This window comes from Penicillium malachiteum (assembly GCF_028827825.1).
Source record: "Penicillium malachiteum strain IBT 17515 chromosome Unknown utg000002l:1.0-8849297.0:1.0-8852440.0, whole genome shotgun sequence".
Classification (NCBI taxonomy): Eukaryota; Fungi; Ascomycota; class Eurotiomycetes; order Eurotiales; family Aspergillaceae; genus Penicillium; species Penicillium malachiteum.
The window spans coordinates 6,027,182-6,042,213 of record NW_026643095.1 but is presented as its reverse complement, the minus strand read 5'-3'; the positions used below and the strand labels follow the sequence as shown (position 1 = coordinate 6,042,213).

General features: G+C 46.6%; 6 protein-coding genes across 6 annotated transcripts; 2 read left to right on the top strand and 4 right to left on the bottom strand.

The window, feature by feature from the left end:
- Window positions 1-984: 984 nt before the first annotated feature.
- Window positions 985-4,715, top strand: N7483_005221 (GPI-anchored transamidase subunit GAA1; the record flags this gene model as incomplete). Its single annotated transcript, XM_057088658.1, has 8 exons — window positions 985-1,177; window positions 1,267-1,543; window positions 1,723-1,844; window positions 1,901-2,155; window positions 2,631-2,922; window positions 2,990-3,228; window positions 3,294-4,174; window positions 4,227-4,715. 8 exons carry the CDS (start codon window positions 985-987, stop codon window positions 4,713-4,715), a joined length of 2,748 nt encoding a protein of 915 aa, XP_056948487.1.
- Window positions 4,716-4,908: 193 nt separating this feature from the next.
- Window positions 4,909-6,239, bottom strand: N7483_005220 (proteasome regulatory particle lid subunit RPN9; the record flags this gene model as incomplete). Its single annotated transcript, XM_057088657.1, has 3 exons — window positions 4,909-5,550; window positions 5,665-5,900; window positions 5,975-6,239. 3 exons carry the CDS (start codon window positions 6,237-6,239, stop codon window positions 4,909-4,911), a joined length of 1,143 nt encoding a protein of 380 aa, XP_056948486.1.
- A 769-nt stretch (window positions 6,240-7,008) lies between these two features.
- Window positions 7,009-7,904, top strand: N7483_005219 (class I SAM-dependent DNA methyltransferase; the record flags this gene model as incomplete). The annotated part of the gene is made up of 3 exons (XM_057088656.1): window positions 7,009-7,046; window positions 7,130-7,298; window positions 7,374-7,904. 3 exons carry the CDS (start codon window positions 7,009-7,011, stop codon window positions 7,902-7,904), a joined length of 738 nt encoding a protein of 245 aa, XP_056948485.1.
- A 247-nt stretch (window positions 7,905-8,151) lies between these two features.
- Window positions 8,152-9,888, bottom strand: N7483_005218 (uncharacterized protein; the record flags this gene model as incomplete). The annotated part of the gene is made up of 6 exons (XM_057088655.1): window positions 8,152-8,458; window positions 8,523-8,869; window positions 8,929-8,992; window positions 9,048-9,247; window positions 9,298-9,611; window positions 9,681-9,888. 6 exons carry the CDS (start codon window positions 9,886-9,888, stop codon window positions 8,152-8,154), a joined length of 1,440 nt encoding a protein of 479 aa, XP_056948484.1.
- Window positions 9,889-10,123: 235 nt separating this feature from the next.
- Window positions 10,124-12,013, bottom strand: N7483_005217 (uncharacterized protein; the record flags this gene model as incomplete). Its single annotated transcript, XM_057088654.1, has 3 exons — window positions 10,124-10,676; window positions 10,842-11,108; window positions 11,190-12,013. 3 exons carry the CDS (start codon window positions 12,011-12,013, stop codon window positions 10,124-10,126), a joined length of 1,644 nt encoding a protein of 547 aa, XP_056948483.1.
- Window positions 12,014-12,705: 692 nt separating this feature from the next.
- N7483_005216 (sodium:solute symporter family protein) lies at window positions 12,706-15,018 on the bottom strand (the record flags this gene model as incomplete). The annotated part of the gene is made up of 4 exons (XM_057088653.1): window positions 12,706-14,016; window positions 14,083-14,360; window positions 14,418-14,679; window positions 14,731-15,018. 4 exons carry the CDS (start codon window positions 15,016-15,018, stop codon window positions 12,706-12,708), a joined length of 2,139 nt encoding a protein of 712 aa, XP_056948482.1.
- Between the last annotated feature and the right edge of the window lie 14 nt (window positions 15,019-15,032).

The window sequence follows — 15,032 nt, the reverse complement described above, 5'->3', positions numbered from 1 at the left end:
TAACTGTATTGTAGTCCCCAGGTATAAGACAGCCGATGTAGCCATATAACTTCCAGGTTGGGTACAGGGAATTTAGAAAAGAAACAAACCCTGTTCACCATCGGCATCAAATCGATGGAAAATTGAAATCCAGCAAGAATCCTTATTGCGTACAGCGTATTATGTGCTTTTTTTACTAGTCCTATATGCACACGTGTATGATCTTCGATGAATCCTTTGTACCCCTGTCGGCTTATGTGGACAGAATATGCATGGGGATAGTGTAGGGAATATTCCAAGACACCAGACTAAAGTTTGTTTCGAATCCTTTGAATCAGAAATGCTTTCAAACTTTTATTGAGTATTATGAACCATTGTACTAGAAATCTTCATCTACAGTATTTCCACTGGTCCTTTTGCCCAACGGGGATTAGCGGAGATCGGGTGCGCCTTTCCCGACGTGACGAACATTTGATCGAGTAATCCACCTGAACCACCTTTTTTGCGCCTCAGTCTCCCACTTCAGAGCTTTGAATATTGAAACTCCTATACTTGGGTTTCAATCTCATCGCTGTGTGGCATCTCTCTCTTCAGAAACCCCACATCGCGTGTATAGGAAGGCAACAGAGTGGATCGCGTGCACCTTGTGCCTCGTAAGTGATCCCTGTTCATGAGTTGGATCCGATAACCCAATGCCCAAGGCGACTACAGTTATTAATCATTCCGGATTGTTACATAGGTCTTGTGCATTATTATACTTTGATTCCCTTTGAGCCTCGTCCTCGTTCATCGCGATCGCAAGTCTTCAGAGACGCTTTTCGGAACTGCCAGCCTGTCCGCTCCCCTCGCGACCCAATTCTTTACTTGAATTCCAGCGTCGACGTGATTAACACATCTGGATCGCCGAAGAGAATTCTGAAAGAAAACCACAAAATTCCGGGTTATTAAGATCAAAACTAGGCCTGTTACCTTGTGTGAGCCCAACGCGGGGATTGTTTCAGCAAAATGGCAACTCCGGCCGCTTTACCACCACTTCCTTTCAATCCTAGACAGGTACGATCGTACTTGTTGCGCCTGCCGTTATTCACACGATTGGTACTGCTAGTGATCCTGGCATTCTGGTTGCTTGAACTGCAGGCTATGTGGAATGTGGTGCAATGGGGCTCATTGACCCCCGATGAGTGTAATCTGGGAACCAGTATGTTTGACCCAAGAGGGACCAGGCTTCACCGGCTTGGAGAACCTGAGTTTTCAACTAAAGGCGTCCGACTAATCTGGAATTATAAGTGTACCGATTGAACACCTTTCCCCTTATCCATACGGGATTCTTCCACGCGCTACTGAATGCGATGGCTCTGACACCGCTTCTGGAGAGATTTGAGGCTGAACATGGCACTCTCACCTCAATTGCCTTGTTTATTGGACGTATGATACTTGGGTATACTTCTATTCTGATGGACTTTCAACTGATGCTTGTTTTAGCCCTCTCAACTTTCCCAGCTGGTCTTTATCTCCTAATCGAGAAAGTGATCTTGCATAGTAATACCCCAGTGGTAGGCGCGAGGTAAGAATGATCCCATCATTCAGTGAGTATATATGTATTCTAACTATGATGTAGTGTCTGGGTCTTTTTACTTCTGGGCTCGGAGGCTATTCGGACCTTCAAGACCAATCCCTACTTCAGGTGTGTCAAATTACTCTTCCCATCTTTTGGTGGCATTGCTAATAATGCTTTCTTGCTAGCGTTGGCCCGTATAAGATCCCTACCTGGACTTCACCTCTGTTTGCATGTGTCGTGCTGTCTATCCTTGTGTCCAACGTGAGCTTCCTGGGTCATATGTGCGCGATTCTTGTCGGCTATATTTGTAAGTTCTCCATCATTTTGTCGGAAGTATCAGAGCAATAACTAACATTTCCTTAGTTGGCCTTGGCTATCTCAAGTTCCTTGTTCCCCCAGAGAAGGTCCTGCGCTGGATCGAGGGCAAGCTCAACCTCTTGGGCCGCCTGCCTCATTATGTCTCTGTGGACCAAAAGACGTATGGTCGGTATGGTGTCCTCCCATCTACCAACCCATCTAACGGAAACCAAACCCCCCATGAGCTACTTGGGCTCGACCCAGCGCTTGGGCTCCGAATAAGCCTGGGCTCGCATAATGTCCATGTATCAACCTGCCTCTGTCCCCTCCCCTTCCCATAGTGTTTCCTGATTAATTTTTTTTTCTTCGTCGTGTTGCTATTTCTTTTCTACTTATAATTACGATTGGGCTTACGCATGGTGGGTAATTCCGAGGATCAAGGGGTCAAAATATCTGTGAATCATCTCATCATCACCATATAGCATAGCGAATTTCATGAAGTGTATAACATTGTGCGTGGATGGTCGGTACCGCCGGGCGTAAATTCCCCGTAAACAACAGCTGGAGCTCCGACCTTAAGCATCAGGTAAATCACCCACTTCCTGCAACTTTGTTCTCTTGGTCTCTCCGGTGAACTATATTTGTTGCGGAATGGGAATATTAAGTGGTTCATCTCGATGATCTGGGCTCAATGGCGCTGAAATGTGAGTTCCTCAGAACAACATCCCCACTCTGCTCTTCCCCGACATCATCATAGAGTGGAATGATTGATTGCGATACTGACTATTTGTTATAGCTGCGATCCGCAATCTGCGGAATAACCCTCAAATCCTCTTCATCCGTCTCCCGAACCTCCTGTCGCTTCTATGTATCGTTGTGGGAGTGGTCTGGCTCCTACTCCTCCCCTTGAATGAATACTCTCGTCACACCTACATCTCCGAGAACGCACTCCTTCCAGGCCAGGTTCATGCCTATTTCAGCGGAAGTGAGCAGCATATCTTCCGAGGATACAAGCAAGAATTCGAAGGACTCTTGAATGAAGGACAGAACGGTGTCGAGGCGCGCGACCAAGCGGAATTAACTCCAGCGTACGTGGAACATGGAAACAGAGGAATGGGAATACTTGACGATTAAGAGGGCTGACAGTGTAAAAAGCATTTCTACGAAGATTGGCTCTATTCTGGAGGCTGCTGGACTCAAAGTTGCGACCCAGAAGTACGAGTACACATCAGCTGGTATCACCCACCACGGCGAAAACACCTATGGAATTATCCATGCACCACGAGGTGATGCGACCGAGGCAATTGTGTTGGTGGCTTCGTGGAGAACAGCGAATGACGAGTTGAACTTGAATGGTGTCACTCTGGCCTTGACGTTGGCCAGATACTTCAAACGTAAGTCCTGCAGCGCATTATGCTCAACCTAAACATCTTGTTGCATGAGGTTGACTCGGTTACAGGCTGGTCACTTTGGTCCAAAGATATTATATTCCTCTTTACTCCCGATAGTAAATCCGGCACTCAGGCCTGGATTGACGCCTACCATGATCTCCACCCTGCATCTGTACAGCCTCTGGCACTGAAGAGTGGCGCATTACAAGGCGCCCTGGTAATTGAATATCCATTTGAGCATCGATTTAAGAGCTTGCACATTGTTTACGATGGTGTCAATGGTCAATTGCCGAACTTGGACTTGTTCAACACTGCGGTGGCCATTGCAGGCGGCCAAATGGGATTCGGATCCAATTTGCAGGAGATGTGGGAGCATGACGACAGCTACGAGGCGCGTCTGCAGACAATCTTGCGCGGCATGGCCAAACAGGGTCTGGGATATGCCACTGGAGCCCACAGTAGCTTCATGCCATATCATATCGATGCGATCACTCTACAACCTACCGGTGAAGGATGGGAAGATGAGATGGCATTGGGACGGACCATCGAAAGTCTTTGTCGTAGCTTGAACAATCTCCTCGAGCATCTCCACCAGAGCTTCTTCTTCTACTTGCTTATGCAGTCTAATCGGTTTGTTAGCATTGGAACTTATCTCCCCAGTGCTATGCTCATCGCTGGCAACTTTACCATCATGGCGATTGCTCTGTGGATGCGAACTGGTTATCATGCAGATGCCCTGTCTACCAAGACCACAGAGGCTGATAAGCCTAAGGAGAAGAGTTCAGAGAAGAGCTCAGATGCTGGGGAGTCTGAAGAGAAGAAGAAGCCAGCCGAGACCACTGGCCCTGCGGTTGCAGAGCGCCTTCTAGCTTTGCCTCTTACCCTTGTCACTGGTCTTCATTTGCTTGGACTGGTTCCACTTTGGTTATTCAATACTCTTCCACACCAGGTTAGCAGACCCGAAAAAAGCTCAAGAATACTTTACTGATCCTTGCTTCTAGTTTTTCACACTGGCTACTTATGCCTTCGTCGCTGTGGACATCGTTCTACCCTTACTCTTGGCTGCCCTTCTCGCCAATGGCTCGGGTCTGACCACTGCCCTTGTGCCACAACAGTATTTACTGATCAAGTCCTTTGCACTTCTCCTATTGGGATTAGCTCTGTCGACTCTAGCTACACTCAACTTCTCCCTTTCTTTCATGATTGGCCTTCTCTGCGCCCCTCTCAGTTTCGTTAACCGCTCGCATTGCCCTTCCGCACCAAAAAGACGTGCATGTGCAGGCTTGGGACTTGTGTTACTCAATCTTCTTTCCCCACCCACTGTTTTGATGGGTGTCTGCTGGTATACCGGCGTCTCTGTGGAGACTGTACTCACCCAGGCGGCATTCGGTTGGGATGTCTGGGGCATGTGGACACAAGTTGTGATATGGTGTGTTTGGTGGCCAGCCTGGCTAATTGGATGTGTCCTGTTAGGCGCATCGATCTTTTAGATCCTTCCAAGATTTCATTGCATTGTTCCTTCCATCATGTTACACATTTTATTACTCATATGAGCGAATCGCTCAATTACATGTTCCAAATCTACATAATATAGAAGACACCAAAAATATGCTATCACTGGGAATACAGCCAGCCTATTCATTTATTATAATAGATCAAAGTTGGCTTCAACACATAAGCCCTCTATGCGGCCCAGACATCCTTACCAACTCCTTCAATCCAGTGTCCTAGCTCATTGACACCAGCATCCCAATCCTTCAATCGGTTTCGCATACCATCAATCTGATTCATATCCAGAACCTTGGGTTGCACCCAGTGAATCTGTGCCACCTGCGCAACCTGATCGATTGAACCACGTAGCAGACCAAGAGAAAGAGCCTTCATGACCAGATGCTCGATCTCATCAGGCTGCACCTTGGTCTCGGAGGCAATGGCCGAAAAAGCCATGGAGCGGTCGTGGGGAGGGCGTCGGAACACCATCTCCGTGAGAGCCGCAAGGGAAATCTTCTGATAGAGGAATACACGGTGCGACTCCAGCAGCTTGTTCTTGCTAATGTTACCCGCAAGCACGTCGTATGCAGTCAAGTCTCCGCGGTTGAAGGCGAAGAGTAGATCGCGGAGCCAGTTATGTGGGGTTTTGGTCAGGGAATCGAGAATGGGGTGCAGCAACAGCTCGCCAAAGTTGTAAATCGAATCGGAAACGAGGGCAGCAACGCTGAGATTGTAGGCGCGGGAGACACGCTCGCTTTCGGGTAACTCTTCCAGGTCGATACAGGCCAGGTAGAGAAGGGCGTTTTTGTAGAAGGACGCGAATTCTTGCTTAGCCTGTGTTAAGATAAGAGATTAGACCATATTCGGACTTCTGATGAATAATCCCATTCCCACCAGACAGAGGTAGGGAATATATTGGGTTCCAGCGAAGAAGGATGAGTGACGTACGTGGTAATGGTCTGCGTTTACTTTGTAGAAGGACGCATGCACGACTGTCTCGACTGAGTCAAAAGAGTCCAAGACATTTTGGCAGGTTGCCAAATCCTTCTGTGCTCCCTCCAAATCTGGTAGTCGTAGCTTGATATTGGCGACATCGGCAAGCGCATAGACATAGGCATCTTGTGATTCAGGCTGGTCGACCTTGCCTGCGAGGGATGTGAGGAAAGCAAGTCGTTCTTTGTCATCTATCATATCATCTTTATTAGCGAAATCTTCAAGGCTACATAATTGAAAAAAACTCGTCTTGGAGACCACTCACCAGCACATTCTGTTGATGCCATCAATCCCAGCGCAACGAACTTGAGCTGGTTGATACGGTCGGCAAAGCTGAGCACAAAGGTCTTGAAGATGGCTAACCGCTGTGGCGCACTCTCCGGCAAGCGGAAGAATTCCACCAGTGCGTCTGTGAGTTGATGCCATAGCTTTCGTTCCCAGAGATCTTCGAAGGTAAGGAAGTAGGTTTGCGTCTCGGGGGTGCCGTTTGCTTGCTGTTCAGCCAGGAAGTCGGGGATCTTGGACTCCATGGTGAAGGGATGGGGGGGGATTATTCCAACGAGCCGGGAGTAAGGAATGGAGAGGACAATGAGGTAATGAGATAAGAAGGGGGTTTCGTTAGACGTGGAAAGTGGAGGATAGGATGGGGCGGACAAGGGAAGCTGTGATGATGTCTTTTTGGCAGGCAGCTTGCGGGCGGTGAGAGGAGCTTCTAGATCTACATCAACACTACACTTCACCACCATCTACTGAGATCTGAGGATTATCTCAACATATATCTTGTGTGAGCATGATAAGATACGATACTGAGTCATCTATGGCAATCCTGATCAAAATCCGGACTTCATCTGGGACATTGTCGAGGGCTCAAGTTGCTCACGTGATTCGATGCCAAATGCTAACGGAGTACTAATGGATAGAGGTCTTGGACTAGGTTCAAATTGAATGTGGAAATAATGAGGACCTTCCAAAAGTTCTTACTAAGGACCTCGGAGACATTCTATGAAACAATTGAGTCTTGATGTCTCCGAAAGTGTTGTGGAGTGGAATCTTGGAAGTATCCGAGATGTCTCCGAAGCCTTCGAACTCTCCACCCAAGGATCTATATAAGGCCGAGCAACCTACCATTCTATCAGCATCAGCATCACCATACTATTCAGATCAGAGTCACCGAATCAAGCTTGGATCATACAAAACAACTTCTTCACAACGTTTTTCTATCTAATCACCGCCGCGTTATCGTATCAGACTGTACTATACAATATTGGACTAAAGAACATCTCGTCCCAGCTTGTCACCATGACGGATTTTACTGAAGCCAACCGGCAGTATTTCGAGTAAGTCCAGCGACATGATTGAAGTGAAGGATCCATGTTGTTATATACTCTGGCATTGGCTAATCAACCTTGGAATTTTATAGCAAAATGGCTACTACCTACAAAGCCCAGTTTGCCAGCTCATTGAAAACAGTGTCTGAGCAGACACTGAAGAACCGGGAATGGATCAGTGACCAATGGATAGACACCGTCAATCCTAACCAGGAGGTCAGGATGCTGGAGTATGCCTGTGGTCCGGGTATAATTTCCATGGTATGTGAACCTAGTATTCATTTTCTATCCATAACGCCCGCCTCTAACAGGACTGACTCGGTATTGAATGTACAGACCTTAGCTCCTTTCTTGACCCAAGTCATTGGGATGGATGTCTCAGGTAACATGATCAAAGAATTCAACAGCAATGCCGCTACACTCGGGCTAGCGGACAAGGTCATTGGCCATGAATGCGATCTTCTCGCGGATACACCCTCTCCAGACTTTGCTGGACCACCTTACGTGGATCTGGATATTGTCACTGTCAGTATGGCTCTGCACCATTTTGAGCACCCTTTTCTGGCTTTACAGCGCCTAGGGGAGCGGGTGAAACAAGGAGGCACATGTTTTATCATCGATCTGATCCCACAACCAGATCATGGTCATGACCATGGCCACAATCATGCGCACAAAACTGATTTTGGAGAAGCTTCTCATACAGTCAAGACTCACGGGTTCTCTGAAGAGAGTATGCGGAAGCTATTTGAGGAAGCTGGCTTCAACAGTGAGTTCAAGTACAAAGCGATTGATCAACCGCTTGAATTCATCAAGGATGGGAAGCCCTTTTCTATCCGGGTTTTCTTTGCGCGCGCCCAGCGAGCATGAAGCTACCTCCGATGACTTTGCTAGCCTTTCTGCAACACGTCAATAGTTCCAAGGTTTCGAAGTATTGTTTGTTACGTAATATGTCCATATCAAGCAAATAACTAATCTATTTCTATTGCAATTAAATCAAGTCCAATAAGCTGAGTCTTAATATAAGAAAACTAAACTAAAAAAAATCAAAACAAATTAAAACAATGCTACCAGTTCATCGATAGAAGTTGTATCCCTCGAGATGCAGCATTTCCATCTATTCCCAATCGCCTTCGAGCACAATTTTCTTGCCCATCTCCTTATCACTCAGTAGTTCATCCAAGGTCCAAGGGCGATAACTGTAGCCGTGGGGTGTGTTGTTATTTTGGAAAGAACACCCATCAGCCAAGTGTTTCATCGCCTTGTCATAATTTTCGATTGCATATTGCTCTGGGTCATGCTCCCATATCCAAGCTCCCAGTAATCCTATTGGTTTTGTCTGAGAGGGCTGGGCGTTGACCGAGCGATGCCGAATTTCCTGATTGACCACACCAAGGAGTTGGAGACAAGAGACACGCTCAAACCTATACGAAAATAATTAGCAACAAACACACACATCTCCCATGACCTTGCTTTCAAATGACTCACCTGAGCTTGTTATGGACACGAGTCGCCCATGGGATATTGTCTTTCCCAGCCATTTGTAAACACGCAGCTATTGACACAGCATCCTCCATTCCTTGTGTTGCACCCTGCCCAGAGCTGGGATGGAAAGTATGCGCTGCATCTCCAATCTGAACTACTCGCCCACCTGCAGAGGTCCAGCAGGGCTGAGGCTCACGCCACATCAGCTTGAAGTCATGAATTCGCCCTTTCGGTGTTGCCTGAATCAAACGATTTGCAAACTTAGGCCAGCCTTTGATTATAGCTGTGGTCTTGAGAACAGTCTCGGGCTCAACCCAATGGGACCATGATTCTTTGCCTTGCTCGTGATTCTGCAATTTATGTCAGTAAAAATGAGTGATAGAGGGCAAATTTTCTCAGGTAGACTTACCGGATAAGTGAGATACCATGTCATCTCATCGGCACTTCGCCCGAAGACAGCATGGACGTCCTCCCTAGCTTTTATTAGCTTGATGTCCAGATAAATGTACAGGGTGAAGCGAAACATACCCTAACCAAATTTGTGAAGAAGGCATCCCATTCTCCATGACCGGAAGCTTCTCATCAAGGATTAAGTCACAAAGAGCCTGATCAAGGGGATAAGAGGCTCGGTAAATCGAGTATCCAATAGGTCGGGCTGGAACCTCGCGACCCAAGGTAATACGCGAAGACTTGCCTCCAACACCATCGGCAGCAATGACAAGGTCAGCCTCGAGCTTCAGGTCATTTTGGAGAATAAATCAGCCTTGCCCAAATGAACGTCCTCATAGTATTCCACAACTTGTTTCCCATACTCAACTATGATTCCAACTCGTTCAAGCTGATCGCACAGCATTTTGTGCATCTTTGGACGACTGTGTCTGTAAACTTTTGGAACAGGCTTTTCCTCGAGGTCCTTCTGATCAGGATTCTTTGACTGATTTAGCTGAAAAGGTGCCGGGCCCGAAATCATCTCGCCGGTGATTTTATGCCACGAAACCCAAGGCTCATACGAGATGCGTTCGTTTTCCTCGGCCATTTGGGGCCATTTTTGTAAAGCACGAATTGCACTCGTGCTAATGGAGAACCCATCTCCTGGAATGAGGTCGTAACGTATCCAGACTGAATCAGAATTTAACTCGTTTTTTTCGATTGAACACATACCAGACACAGATCTCGAGGGGCTTCTTTCAATAATCCGCACGTTGTGACCCTTGCGCCAGCACTCAAGAGCGGCGAAAAGGCCAGCCACTCCGCCACCGACAATAAGAATAGATATTTGTGATTCAGGAAGCCGTTCAGGTAAATCACAAACTAGGCCACTCTCTGGTAGTGGCTGGGCAGGAGTCTCGGGTACAGGGAGGGAAGGCATATCGATTGTTTGATTGACAAGAGAGTAAGAAGTGGCACGAGTAATGAAAAGTCAGAATGCTAATTGTTTGAGGAACTTGAATGAACTAAAAATGAGCTGCGACAGTATCATTTTATATACTAGTAGATACATACTTGATAGCGATCTAATCTTGAACCAGGCGGAGGAGCGGAATTCCGGTCCAGTGACTAAGATCCTTCGTGGGCATTTCCATCCTTCGAGCCTTGTAATTGAGTCAGAAATACTCCGACAAAGCAAGATTGGTCGGGATCTCGCCATAATTCCCGTATGGAAAAAATATATCAAATGGCATGTTGGTGATGTAGCTCAAGTCTAGAAGTTCGGGTGGGGCTTGTAAGTTTGTTTTCTCAAGAGCCTTTCGTCTCTTCCGATGCACCTCTTTCATGATTTCCATTCTCGCCGATAGTCTTTGAATAACCTCAGGTTGCTCAACACAAAGTTGAAGAGCCTGTTTTTCTTGGTTGAATAGATCTCGTGCGTCTTGGAGTCTTTGTAACATCTTATCAGCAACTTTATCGAAATCCAGTATAGATTGAACGTAGGCTCGATCCCATCCAATATTGTCACCCTGAAATAGGGTCAGGCGAGAGAGCGTGACCATGGCTTGACCAAATTGACCCAGAAATGTGAGAGGGAAGAAAAGAAGATATCCCAATGGGAGGGAGTGAAATTCAAGGAAAAATGATTTTGTTGCCTCCAAACAGCGATACAGAAGATCCAATCGCGTGGTTTGATGATCTCCATATGAAAGGTCAGAGAAGTGTTCACTAAGAGAGATTCGATATAAAAGAATCTCAACAATATGATAATGAACAGATAGATTGGCTGGAAGCCCAGGAGAAATTTGAAGTCAGCGTCAGAAGCATTTTGTTTGTCTTTGAGGGATCATTTCGATGCTCTCACCTGAGTATGGAGGTTCACTGGAAAAAGACTTTTTCAGATGATCTAGCTCAGCTTGATGAGACCGTATCGCCAAAACTAGCGGAGCTGAAAGGTTTGGAGAGTCGATCTCATCGAAGGACACGCCACGATGGATTCTGTTGGCAAGATGCATCACCCGGACGAGTTGAACAAGATATGAGTCGGTGGGAACCTCATTCACTTGAACTAATTCATTCACTCGAACTAATTCCTGACAGCATTCTTGTGTGTATTTGGTGAAGCGAACAGGCTCCATATCTCTCATACAGGTAGTCAGCCTGAATATACTGTGTGTCAGTCATGTTTTATCATTGTAAAATCCACATATCCAGGACGCTGAGGTGGAAGGAAACACATACATCACGCTCAGGTAGTAGCATCCCAGATAAGCCCGTCGCTCTTCTAGAGTACGTGCGGGTATTTGATTAGGTTGGAAGTCTGTGGCCCTGACGTATGATAAAGGTCGATCCAAGTTTTTCAAAGCTGCTATCCCTTGATTTAAATTCAAGCTGATAAGCTGTCCTATGGCGAGCTGCAAGAAGACATCCATCTGCGCACTTATTTGAACGTGAGCTCTAGGGCCCAGGTCAATATTCTCTTGCCAATTGCAAGGCATTTCAGCTGGATGACCTTCAGGCAACCGAGGAACAGAAATGAACCAAGCCACATGAGCAAGCAGACCTTGCAAAATATCGAGACTGTGTTCGCCATACGCCACAATATGCTCGGAAATGTATTGTTTGACAATCTTCACCATGGCCCGTTGTCGATTTCCGTCTTGACAGGCGATCATAGTGATGTTTAGGTAGAGAAATGGCTTTTCCCGACGAAGCTGCGCCGCAGTAATATGAGCCGGCACAACGATGAATGGAAACAAGGGGACCATTCTTGTTCGGAATATCTCCAGAAGAGCATCACCTTCATGATCGCTTAGTCTAGTAGCGGGTTGGTTCTCATGCATCGGGGGTGATGGCTCTGGTGAATGACTAGTGTTGGATTGCAGATCCTTGGCTGATTTTTCTGATGCTGCTAGTAACTCGACCATTCGGTCTAGCTTGGCTTCCAATGCAGAGACCTCTCTTTGGATATAGTCAGAGGTTGCTCTTATAAAGATAAAGTCACAAGGACACTCACAGATTTTTGGAAGACTTGGGGCGGCGGTGGGATCCGGGAGCTTGATCATTGCAATCTTTATTCAAGCGACGACATCTGAAAAATCATTCAGTTGATATCACTCCTAAAAGAGTTATATCGAAGCTAACCGTTTACAAGTACCATCCGCTTGGGGCTCACATCGTACTTTCGCCTTGGCGCAAGTCCTACATGCCTTCGGCATGCGGGCTCCACTGGCGTCACTCATGGCGGGGAGGAGGGCGTAAGCTAGGTCGCTGGAACGGGACCACAACGGGCGACACGGAAATGAGCTGGAGTAGAATGACACGAGAAGGGGACTAGCTAGTGCCGATCCGGCTGAGTCCGAGCCCGTTGTTGAAGATATTGATTAAATGGAGTTGTTAGGTAGAGAATAGAAGAGGAACGGGAAACGGACTCCGTTTCCGAATCCTTCCACGCGTCTTCGCGTCGGGCCACCAACTGGTTAGTCAGAATAGTGTCAGTGCCCAGGTGCAAACGAGGCTTACTGGCACCTTGCAGAGTCAAGAAGAGAGTGGAAAAAGGGACCAGAGCACCTAAGCCATGGAGAACTCAAAATCGCTCTCGAATTTTGATCTAAGTTATATGTACTATTAATCGTAATTTCTTCTATTCAATGAGCGGGAGTAGGAAGCGCGATCTAAGGAATATCATGATGAAGTATACCGAGCCCCACGCTTCTTCAAACGTTGTGATACAAGTATGGATGAACAAATCTATGCCCTATGATTTTGGTGCTTGCTTCGCAAACCCTTTGTGTTTCCAAACACCACGTACAGCAGTCGCGATTGCGTGTCTTCCGTCGTAGAGTGGGAAGATGACAACAGCACCGAAGGCGCCAAATTGCCAGATAATAGCCACCGTGGTCCAGCCAGAGAAAAATGACTTTGTAAAGATATAGTCACGGTATAGAGGGAGTGGCCAAGCAACGAAAGTGACCAGAACTAAGACCACAAATGTAAAACATGCGATTTTGAGCCACCTATACAGATCTTTCAATGTCGCATCGTCAAATGGGTGCTGAATATCATCGAGATTCTGCTGCTGTATGGAGGCCGATGAAAATGAAGCAGGTGTCTCGTTTCCTTTCTTTTTCTCAAGGTCCCTGTGACTGACGTCTTGATCGTCGGCTGCTAATTGAGATTCGGCAGGGAGAGATTTCGTAGGCATCTCAGAACCAAGATAAAGGCCCGTGTTAGACCCACTGCTTTCCACAAATGTGTCTTTATCTGATCCGGTATGAGGCGCATCAGCCAATTCGATTCGGAGGAATTCTCGCCAATCAAATGAGTAAGGTTTATAAAGTGAGAACAAAACAGAATAAAGCCCGGGTGAGAAGAAAGATGCAATGGCGGCATAGAGAGCAGGATACTCGTTGGAAGTTGTTTCAATATCCACGGCACCATACATTGATTTAGCTGTTGCTAACCACACAGCAAGGCCAGTAAAGAAGCCAAGAATTGGAGATACCACAGCCGCGAGTCGTGTTTGACGAGACCAGAATAACGTCAGAATTAGAGGGAGGATTCCTGGGCAGGAGATGACCGGTCGCAGATAGTTGATCCATGTCATATTCGCACCTCCATAATTCATCGCAATTGAAATACCTGTTATGAATACACCGTGCAAAACGACAGTCAAATGACTGACCCGAACAAGGTTTTTATCCGTCACTCGTGGGTTGACATATGTTTTATACAAGTCGTAGGACAGGATACTGCTCACGGCAATCATGGACGATGAGACAGTACTGGTGAGTGCCATGAAGAGGAGGAAGAAGAAGCCGATGATTCCTTTATCTCCAATGAGTGCCTTGATAGTGTAAGGCATAACCATGCCCATGCTGATTTCAGTAGAAGTCAGGTCACTAGGGTAAGTTGGAAAAATTGGAGTGTTGTGAATTGCTCGAGCTGTCAATCCAATCACTGTTCCAAGTCCCCAGGGGATACCAAAAACGGCGATGGCTGCGATGTTATACCCAGGGACAGTGGCTCGAACCTCTGTTGCAAATGACTTTTGCCAGAATGCCGTGTCCTAAAATACCTCTCATTAGTCGTTTTGCAGGGAGGATTTGGAGTGAAGTAGTGATTCCCATCTTACCATGACAACTAAAGCCAGATTTCCAAACTTCAAAATCAGTCCCCAGATGATAGCACCCTTCGACTTGAAAGTGAGCAAGGATCCGTCATAATTACCAGAGACATAGTTTTCTCCGGCGGTAGCCACCACCTTATCATAAAGTCCACTCAGTCCCCCGACGGCAGGATTTGTTAGCACCGACAGGGTGAAGTAGATGATGAGGATTAAGGCAATAGCAGTATGAAGAAAATCAGTCAAAAATGTGGCCTTAAGACCGCCGACCGCGGTATAGAGGACAACTTAGAGATATTTAGCCTTTTTTATATCTTGATCAAGAAAGTGAAATCGACTCTTACCTCCAAGTGGAATGAGAATAGTCGCTGCAACAAAGTTCATTCCAGAGACGCCATAGATGAGTTGAGAGCCAGTCATGATCATGGATGCACATCCAAAGACATTGTTTACCAGATTGAGCACAATGAAAACAAGGTGACCGATTTTTCCATATCTCATTCGAACAATCTCAAGAGAGGTATGCGCATAAGGAACTCGGATCTTTGCCATAACACCCAATGCTGCCATTAAAGCAATTTGAAAACAGAGTCCAGAGCCCCACCACTAATCTCTAGTTAGTGAATTCTGGATTAAAAGATAGATGGACGAACATACCAGAGGTAGTGCTAATCCATAATTATAACACATGGCTGCCGCCAATACCGTCTCATTGATCCACATCCACGAGGAAAAGACCGCAGAGGCAGTGAGACCAGTTCCGACTGAGCGATTAGCGACCATGAACATTTCAGACTTTCCGGAATCTTCAGATAAATAAGCCTTTTGAATCTTCACAGCAAAAAGAATCACTCCACAAAAGAGAACCCCAAGGCCGATGAGTAGGCCATACGCCGCACCCTGGGATATCAAAGCCAGCTTGGCTGTATCTATTGTATTAGACATGACGAAGCGACTAA